The sequence below is a fragment of the Pimephales promelas genome, chromosome 24 (genome assembly GCF_988280905.1).
Source record: "Pimephales promelas chromosome 24, fPimPro1.hap1.1, whole genome shotgun sequence".
NCBI classification, from domain to species: Eukaryota; Metazoa; Chordata; class Actinopteri; order Cypriniformes; family Leuciscidae; genus Pimephales; species Pimephales promelas.
Window position 1 is genome coordinate 7,879,501 of NC_142792.1, and position 9,980 is coordinate 7,889,480.

Below are 9,980 nucleotides of genomic sequence, written 5' to 3' on the forward strand. Positions count from 1 at the left end.
TGTCTCTCATTTTTCAAGTGACTAATGCTAATTCTCTTGCACTTTATAGTTGATGACCTATTACATAAACAAATAAATTAATTTTTACTAAACCATTAACTATGAACTTGCTCACTAAGGTCAACCACAAATTGTCCAAAACATAGATCACTGGCCCAAAATGCTTGTTTAATATTAAATATATTCATATATTCAACTTAAAACCTACCAACCAACTTGGGTTTGTTTATCTTTCTTTCAAACAAATAAAATTCGTCTAATTTTTAGGATGGAGTGAGTGTCCAATAAATTCCTTTTATTCCATAGAGTCCCTAAACGCCTTGGGAGATTATAATCACGCATTTAGTGCTTAAAACTTTACAATAAACTTTACAACATTGTTTGCCTACCTTGCTACAGAAGGACAGACGAAACGCGCGACAGTTTGTAATCTTTTAGAACTCTAGTCATTTTCACTGTATCCCAGGACCAAAACAAACAACTAAACGTGTAAATAAACTTGATAAATATTTGTATTTGCTAAAAATCAACATAAGCAGTGAGTGATTTAAAACAAAAGCTTGGCCACGCCTCCACGTTTGCGTACGACGTGACGTATCATTAGCAACATCAATGCAGATTTGTTTCTGAATTAACCTGTTTTACACACTCTATATCATATGCCATTAACATGTGCATGAATTAAATCATACAGCTGAACGGTCGAGACTCTTACACCTCTGTCTAGTTATGAAATGAATGTTGCGAAAGGGACAACAAACAGGACATGTCACCGCTTAATATATAAACATAAGAACTGACATAAAGAAGAATCACCCGAAAGTGTCATGAAATGAAACTGTCTCATTAAAAGAAAGAAGAGGTAAAAATCTGTTTGTCACAGGAAATAAATGTTGTGTATGTCCACAAGGTTGCGCTGTCTCTCTTCATGTGATCTGCTCGCATTCACAATCCGAGTACAAATATTCTGCTGTAGGCTGGTAAACTTTAAACATTATGGGAAACTATCCATATATTTTATACTTAAGTTTTACTACACCTTAATTCCATCTAGTAAGTTTCACTTTGTATCATTTTATTCAAGCTAGCAATGAAAAGCTTAATTTATTTACATCAATCATCAATCGTCAATAATTGGATATCAGTTTGCAACTTGATATGACAAAGTACTAAATTTCTAACAAAACGACGCTTTGCCAAAAACATTTTCCTTCGAGCCGGATTCGAACCAGCGACCTAAGGATGACAGCATTAACCCTCTACAGTCCTCCGCTCTACCAACTGAGCTATCGAAGGGATACGTCATCAAAAATCGACAGAAAATATAAATTAAAATGTATAAATTCAATATCTTTTTTTTAGATGTTATGTTCTAGATACAGCCTTAAAAAGAACAAATAATCAGCAGATAAGAATTACTATATTTCCTATATTTCCCTTTCGAGGTGAATTTTCTGTAGGCTGTAGGATAGCGTTATAACAAAGCTAGGCTAAAAGACGAAACAAATTTTACTCTCCAAGAGTAACGTTATGCACAAAGTGAAGTGGCAAGAGAAAGTATACAAAGCACGTGGAAGTTAGCCTGACGATGTCTATGGCGATAACTATTGCGCAGAAATAGTGAGGAATTGTTTAATTTTAATGCATGTAGAATCTTATCAATATATTGATTTTTTTTTTTTTTTTTTACTGCAGAGTATATACTGCTATTCGGCTATTTGGGGATCTTGTAATCTTCGCAAACACATGGGCCCCTATCAGCTGTCCCTTGCTGTGTGTGTGTCAGACCAATGAGGAATCTGATTTAAATAAGACTTCCACCTGTCACTTACAATTTCACAAATAGCATACTGGCAGACTGCAGGTTGACAGAATCACTCAATACTAGGGTACAGTAAGGTCATGAAGACTATTTTTATATTCAAACAAGGGAAGAAGATGGAGATAATTGCCCTTCATTCTCGAGGTATCACTCATCCTGTCTATTATTGAGGGAATTAGGAGGATGCATTATATCTGTCAAGGATATAAGAGTGGCCCATTAGGCTACTTTATAAGTGCACAATGCTGTAACAGAAAAACCAACATTAATAAGAGGTGGCATGGGAAAATTAGACCAATGGAGAACCATAAATTCCTTCACGATCCAAAAACAAACCATCTCAATAAGTGGCTTTGAGAATCCATTTTTTCTCTGTACACACTATGACAGACTCTTTCCAGAAATCTTAGAAATTTCTCAGACTAATCACAATGCATTTGAAGTGCAATCAATGCTTTTAAAGGCTAACTGAAAAATATGCTCTTATGCAGTTAACATTTTCAAAGTGATGTTTTTATTTGTTTATTTCAAAATGATATTGCATCAGTAGAAACATATTGGAAACACAGTAAGATTGTGAAATATTATTGCAATTTAAAATAACTATTTTTCAATTTGAATGTTTTTATTTTATTTTTTTAATGTAATTTATTCCTGGCAAAGCTGAATTTTCAGTCTTCAGTGTCATCATTCTATGCTGATTCAATGCTCAAGTTCCTTTCGAAAACAGTTGTACTTAATATTTTTGTGGAAACCATAAAACATCTTAGAAAACTGTATTCTTTGATAATTTCAAAAGAACATCATTTAATTATTTTTTTTTAAAAAGAACAATAACTTATGTCACTCAATTGAATATATATATATATATATATATATGTACTTTTTAGAAGTTTTTTTCCCCACACATCAAATAGAAAACTGGCAGATGTGGTTCCATAAGTTTCCAACGGCATGCAGAGAGAGCCAACTGAAATGTTAATACACAAATAGTTGTGCAGAAGCCACTGAACACTTGTCTGCCTTTGTCTGTTATCTCTCTGTCTACCATTATCCAGGTCACATTGTCTCAGGGGTGGGGGACAAAATTCCTTGTATCATTTCATAATTTTCAAACAGAAATTTAGTTAATGAGAGTTCCATGAACCTAAAAATGAATAAATTATTAATTATACACAAAGCAACAGATTGTCTAGACAACTTAGACAATTAAATGAACGCCTGAATATTGGTGCCCAGTTAATCAATTCAAACATGCTGTGAAACAAGATCCCTACCAATGCACAAGTGTGCGTGTGCATCTGTTTTAAGTCTGAAATAGGCTCCTCTTCACACCACAAAGATTTTAGGGTAGGTTAGAGGTTAGAGGTCAGGGTCTGGGTATTGGACAAGACAAGGTCCTCTAAAGTAGAAAATAGATCCAACGTGCATCTGTTCAAAAAGCTTATCCAAGAGCCATTTAGCAAACTCCACATGGGGAGGGACCCTATAAAACCACAACGGATCCACGGAGAACATCTCAGTCCCTTTAGGATCTTGACCACCAGCCGTACATTCTTCCTCAGTGGCCCCCTCTTCCCAAAACACCCAAAAGAAGCACCATGTGCGACTGCATGCATGGGTTTGTGGAGGAGTTTGAGGAGGAACAGGAGGAGGTAGAGGAAGAAGAAGAGGAGGCTGAAGAAGAGAATACGGAGGAAGAAGAAACCGATGAGAAAGAACAAGAGGAAGAAGATGAACAAGAGGCAGAAGAGGATTTAAAACCCAAGCCCAAAATGTATATTCCCAACATTATGGCACCAAAACTGCCTGATGGAGAGAAGCTGGACTTTGATGACCTCCACCGGAAGCGTGCGGAGAAGGACTTCAATGAATTGCAGAGTCTCATTGAGCTGCACTTCTCCACCAGGCAGAAGGAGGAGGATGAGCTCATAGCTTTGAAGAGCCGTATCGAGCGGCGTCGGGCCGATCGTGCCGAACAGCAGCGCATCAGATCCGAGCGCGATCGCGAGAGACAGGCACGCATTGCGGAGGAAAGGGCACGGCGTGAGGAAGAGGCCGCCAAATTGCGAGCTGAGGAGGAAGCCAGGAAAAAGAAGATCCTTTCTAACAAGGGCTTCGGTGGCTACCTGCAGAAGGTAGATCAGAAGAAGGGAAAGAAGATGACGGAACGTGAGAAGAAGACCAAATGTCTGCTGGAGCGTCGCAAACCCCTCAACATTGATCACCTCAACCAGGAAAAGCTGGGAGAGAAAGCCCTTGACCTTTGGAAGTGGCTCAGTCAACTCCACGCTGAGAAGTTTGACCTGACAGAGAAGCTGAAGAGACAGAAGTACGACATCAAAGTTCTGCGTAACCGTGTTAGTGACCATCAAAGGGGAGCTAAGATGACCAAGACCACCAGGAAGTCCAGGAAATAAATGACACATGCAATGACACACAGAACAGAGGAATCACAGTTTCAAGTCTCATACTGAACTTTCCGGAACATCATTTATATTCTTCATTTCTTTTGATTAATAATTCTTTATTTAGCATTGTATCATACATGTAATGGGTTTTACTGGGTTTAATGTTTTGTTTCATGTAATCTGAAGTCTTGATCTTATGCTAAAAGTTTAATGATTGATTTTGTTTTGCATTTCTGACTTTTGCTCATTAACCCAAGTGTTAACACGCTTCTCAAATTAAAGCAGTGATTTCGCTTGGAAAAGATGTATCATCTTATAATGTCATCACTAAGATCACTCTTCTACAATTGTTAATTGACAATATCAAAAGGCTCTAACAAGAAATCATTTTAAATGTTGTATTAAGTGCTGCAATACAACATATTAATAAACAAAAACGTCAAGATGTTATATATATATGGAAAATGTCTTTATTTTAACAACCAAAAGGCACACATATATGACTGTACCAGCAATAAAGGTTTTGGCACATACTTTAAAGTATCTATTTTTACAAAATAAGCTACATTATTTTTTAGCAGGTTCATTTGTATGCTATGCAGTTCCAGATAAGAAACAAAAAGGGAAAACGACATTATTCTTCTATAAAGGCCCGTGTTCATTTTCCACGTTCCACTGTCTAGTGCACAGTTGGGCTTGCACGCCATTCAAAGATCGTCCCATTGACAGTTTGAGATTAATAAATTATACATAAGAGTTTGATTTATAATGTGCAACTTTCTTGCTCAATAAAAAAAAAATAATACATTTAAAAAAAAAGATTTCTAAAAGCTTGTAGCGGTTAGATTTGGTCTTTGATTATCAATGATTATAGCTCAGCTGTCTATAGGCTAAACACATTTCTAAGCAATTTATGGTTAATCCAACTATAAGAGCCTGAGTGTAATAATGACAAGTTTAAGTGTTTGCACACAACTGTCATTATGCAGAACTCTAATAGTGGTACAAAAAAAATACCTATGACATAACTAGTTTAAGATTAAAGATTTAAGGATCACAAACTGAATTTGGATTATAAAGCCCCCTTTTTCCTGGTTAGCCTTTTGTTAGCCTTTCCTAGTATCACTTTTTTCCATACCAATGGTATGACCTTTCAGTGAGACCTAGAGATCCCGGTTGTTGCTGCTGATCATTTTGGGGTATGATGTCCCAATGGAGTTCCCAAATCTGTACACCACAATCTCCAGCAGGTACTCATCCACTTTAACCTTAACATTGGTCACACGCTCATCAGACAGAAGGAAGACGATGGTAAACAGAGCCACCTCAAACTCTGGGCTGACGCCTATGAAACAGCTGCCCACTGGCTTGACTAGACCATTCCAGCTGAACTGCAAGTTTAAGACGTGATCGTCCTCATCTGGCTGAGAGATTGAACCAAAGTGCAAATTTAAATGTTGAAAGTAATGCACACAAAATTATATTAACATGATTATACAAGAGTCTCCTTGTCAAATCATTATTAAATGATGAAATACCGTGTCCTTGTTATTCCTGGCCTTGTATCCTTTGTAGTCCACATGATTGTGTTGCTCCTGATGGTAAAACTGGACCCAGTTATGGAGGCCCATGATCTCTTTGCCATGCTTGGTTTCACCAACAAACACATGCTCAAATCCACAGGAATCTTCACTGCATGATAGATGAGAGGGAGATGGGCAGGTAAATATGATGGTAAGCGATTGTTTCATACCAAAAGTCATTAGTATGTCAGTTACTCATCTAACAAACCCAATTCAGGTCATATGTCTGAAACACACTAATCAAATTAGGTTTTTAACTCACCCTCCACTTTTGTCTCTGTGATAGAGCTTGAACCAAATATCATAGAGTTGCCTCTTAAACTGAGCCGGATCCGACTGGGCTCGACCCTTGCGTACTAAATATCTGTGGGCACACTGCAAAGACAAAATCAGAACTGGACTATATTATAATATTTTCTTTCACTTGTAGGGTAATGTTTGCATGATGTCTTTGCACTTTGCGTATCGGTAAAAGTTAATTCCTTAAACATAATATCTCTGTACTACATTAGCACAGTTGACTCACATGCTCATATTTACTCTCCACTTTCCATCCACTACATTAAACCATTAATTTTCTCTTAAGTGTTTTTTTTTTTTTGTATCAATAGTTTTTGAAAGGCTAGACACAGTTCATTAAAAACCAATAAATATTTCATTATTTTTAAATAAATTAAATTACTTTCACTTTGGTCAGGAATGATCGCTTTCAATCAGCTAACAGTCAATAGTACACATACTGCACATTCTTTAAGTTGCTAAATTTCAGCATGATGTAAAACAAATACTAAAAAGCAAGGCAAAACGAGACCATTGAGTAACGTGATAAGGTACCTTCATTATCTCTGTCTTCAGAATGGCATCCAGGAAAAGATTGTTCTCCTTGAGCTCCTCTTTTGACACCTGCTCAGCCACTCCTGTAGACATCTCATAATTGTCCAGCAGATTTATGAAGTCTGAGAAGATACAGAGTAGATTAAACAGCTATCTAAACTGCCATGCATTGCATTTTATCTGTCAATTTAATGAAAACTAGTGTATTTATTAGATTTATGTAAAAGGAAACAAGTTAGTAGAGACAGGCCATGGTTTCTTACAGGCATAGGTATCAATACTTTTGAGCTTGTTTTCATTTACATATGAGAAGAGAGGAGCTCTTGCGCTGTCCCTGGCACTGTTACTGCCCTCAGATACAAATCCAGCCTTCCCCTGTGTGAAAACAAATCCATTATAATGACTGATTGATTCTCCTTAAATCAGACAAAAGAGTGTTTTAAAGTCACCGGCTATGATGTGCATGGAATCTAACATTCCTTATGTCTTTACTTAAATGCACATATATTATATATTAATTTATTTATATATATTTTTTTTTTCTCATAAACCTGTCTCCTTCCCCAACCACCTACTTGTAGGTTGATCTTATAGTCTTTTCCAGGTTTCATGCGGTTCACATCCAACTTCCACAGTTCGTTCAGCACATCTGAGAGCTCCTGATTGATGCCTTGACTGCTGTAAATATACATACATATATATATATATATATATATATATATATATATATATATATATATATATATATATATGACATTGAAAGTTTACAATGAGTCAAGTCTGGCTGTATTGCCTAGTGAATAAAGCAGTTATAATAATAAATGTAGTAACTATGGTAATTGGGATTATGGCTACTGTGGCCATTTTTGGGGGTTATGTTAGTTCTTCTATCTCGAACTACCGACATGAGTCAATGATAAATGTCCAAAGGTTATCTAAGATGATCAAAAGGAGAAATCTTTACAAACAAGTAACATTATTAGAAATGTAATCTTTGTATTTGTTTCATATTTTTAAAATGATAATAATAATAAAACACAATTAAATCAATCAATGCATGATAGATAGTAGGTAGTAAGCAAATCATGTAATAAAATGTGGTTGTGGTTGTTAATTGTCACTCTCATTACTAATAACCGAACTGTGTGAAAGTTACAACAGCATCTGGAAAACGTAATAGAGGCTGTTCGTAAATGGCATTACCCCCACTTCAAACAAAACTTTAAGACTCAACACGCAAATAATATAGAAAAATGTGATCTCTCAAATATTTATAGACACGAAGCTTCGAAAAGAAAATCCAGCAAGTCACATCAGTTGAGTATTTTAACACGCACCGGATGTTATGCCTGTTTACGCGTGAAAAATATGTTCAAAAACAGCATATTCAACCAAAACAAAAACATCACAAGCAACTTACAGTTTAACGTTCGTTAAGTAAAAGCATATGTTAGACATTATGATTTAAAGATGATATTAAGAACCATCAACACAACTTTGAACTGAGTAACGTTAAAGTTAAGCACAAAACGGAAAGACCGTTACACTTCTGTTGCCATTTATTTACTTACCCTTTGGCCATATTCGCAGGTTCAAACACGTTCTTCTGATGATGCAAAGAAACGTTAGTCAGCCAAGCGACGAAAAGCTGTTTTTGATGGGTGTGTTACTTTGGTTAGCTTACGCGATGTCAATTTGATCGATCGACCAATCTGACCAATGAGAGTGGCGAACGGTAACGCCTCTACAGTGTTGGAAAATGTTATTAACCAATAGTAGAGTGGAAGAGAGGAAGCGAAACTGACTGAGATTCAGGAAGGGTGTGTGCTGTGTGGTAACACAGGTAGAAGCTGAGTCAGGCTATACTGTCTGCGCGTATAAACCTTCTCTGATCCAAATCTAATATAAGAAATCTCAGCCTTTTTGTAATGTTTGCTATTTGCAGTCACAAGAAGTGCATAATTTATAATATTTCTATACACTATACATAAAAGTACTTTGTGCTTTATAAGGTGCTGTACTTCCCCAAATTTCAGTTCGTTTCCATAAAATAAAAATAAAAATAACAAATTCAACAAATTTATCGCAAATCTGTTTTCTTACCCTTAATTTGGAATTTCCATAGTTCCAGATCTGAGTCACAGTGAATTCATCTACAAACATGGCCTGTTTCCAATGAATTTTATCTGGTTGTATTTTTGCACCAGAATGAATGCATATGAATCAGAGTCTTGAAATAACAATAGATTGAACCGAAATATTATTATTGATTCATAATTCATGCTATGTATTATATTGTTCACACTGTACAGCTCTAGGATTTTAGTTTATGTAACCAATTACATGTCACTATTGTTTAGAGATTAAATTCTGATATTTTAGCTATTCAGTATGTTGTAATGCTTGTGTTCATGTTTCCTCTACAGAATACGGGATGTGTTTGGAGGGCCAGTCATCAGTAGCAGACCCTTACCATCCCTAAATGTGTGTTGCGCCACTGTGGCTTTCACACTGAGAGTTGGTGGCAGTGCTCTGAGGTTTACTATTTATAATACTTCAAGCTTTAAACACAACACACCACTTTTCAGAAATATAAATCTGTATACTAATGGATTAATGAATGCAGTATACCTGCAGAATACTGATACCTTGTTCACTTTGACCTTTTTTTTTATTCCCGACAGAGATTAAACATTCCACACTCGTCTGAAAGAGATGGAGATATGCAGGATTCCAGTCACAAATCCTGAAAAGTTGAGAACACATATCATGTTTTACTTCTAAATAGAGCAGTGTAGCACTATATTCAGGTTTTGAGAAGAAAATATCCAGATTTATATATGAAATATTGTGATTTGCTAAGGTTCATCATACATGAACCATGAATATATCAGACTCTAAATTACATAGAAAATCTGGAAAATGATATTAATACATAAATGATATGAATACATTAACTTTCCTTGAAATTTAATTTAGACTTGCATTTACTTACCCATGGATGTTGAAGCAAGCATTTAGTTTTCAATAGCTTCCAAAATACAAAAATTAGTCTTTTTCATCTTTAGATTAAACAAAAAGACAGATTATGTGTAATTTAAGCTATGAGATCGTATGTTTTGTAACCTAACCTACATAAAGTGTCAAAGCATCTGGGCCATGTAAGGAAAGAGTGGGCAGAACTAATGAAAGGCAACTCCTCATGAACTTTCCAAAAGCGCTTTTACAGAAAATATTTCTTAAAAGTCAGATAACCCGTAAGCCAAAATCTAGTATATGGGCGAATACATTGTCAAGATCGGTGTTAAATGTGACGGCTTGTAAAAGCAA

At 35.9% G+C, this 9,980-nt stretch overlaps 2 protein-coding genes and 1 non-coding gene across 4 annotated transcripts; 1 reads left to right on the forward strand and 2 right to left on the reverse strand.

The window, feature by feature from the left end:
- Nucleotides 1-1,208: 1,208 nt before the first annotated feature.
- Nucleotides 1,209-1,296, reverse strand: trnay-gua (transfer RNA tyrosine (anticodon GUA)). Its single transcript is given in 2 exon segments — nucleotides 1,209-1,244; nucleotides 1,260-1,296. It is a non-coding gene; the product is annotated as a tRNA-Tyr (tRNA).
- Nucleotides 1,297-3,359: 2,063 nt separating this feature from the next.
- tnnt2c (troponin T2c, cardiac) lies at nucleotides 3,360-5,038 on the forward strand. Its single transcript, XM_039668039.2, has one exon. It carries the CDS (start codon nucleotides 3,424-3,426, stop codon nucleotides 4,240-4,242), a length of 819 nt encoding a protein of 272 aa, XP_039523973.1. The 5' UTR covers nucleotides 3,360-3,423; the 3' UTR covers nucleotides 4,243-5,038.
- On the reverse strand, nucleotides 4,690-8,409 carry LOC120476835 (uridylate-specific endoribonuclease C). Of its 2 annotated transcripts, none has more exons than XM_039668038.2 (7): nucleotides 8,222-8,409; nucleotides 7,226-7,325; nucleotides 6,914-7,025; nucleotides 6,651-6,772; nucleotides 6,079-6,191; nucleotides 5,772-5,925; nucleotides 4,690-5,657 (listed from the first exon to the last, which is right to left on the reverse strand). In XM_039668038.2, exons 1-7 carry the CDS (start codon nucleotides 8,230-8,232, stop codon nucleotides 5,397-5,399), a joined length of 873 nt encoding a protein of 290 aa, XP_039523972.2. In that variant the 5' UTR covers nucleotides 8,233-8,409; the 3' UTR covers nucleotides 4,690-5,396. The 2 variants fall into 2 exon arrangements, with proteins under 2 accessions (XP_039523972.2, XP_039523971.2); XM_039668037.2 differs by having other exon boundaries at nucleotides 7,226-7,328; nucleotides 8,222-8,408.
- Nucleotides 8,410-9,980: the final 1,571 nt, after the last annotated feature.

Excerpts from the sequence above, each read along its gene's own strand:
- tnnt2c (XM_039668039.2), top strand. The coding sequence starts at position 3,424 with ATGTGCGACTGCATGCATGGGTTTGTGGAGGAGTTTGAGGAGGAACAG.
- LOC120476835 (XM_039668037.2), bottom strand. Across the intron at positions 6,773-6,913 it reads AAGTATTGATACCTATGCCT|ACTTCATAAATCTGCTGGAC; the intron begins GTAAGAAACCAT and ends GTATCTTCTCAG. Across the intron at positions 6,192-6,650 it reads TGAAGACAGAGATAATGAAG|TGTGCCCACAGATATTTAGT; the intron begins GTACCTTATCAC and ends TTGTCTTTGCAG.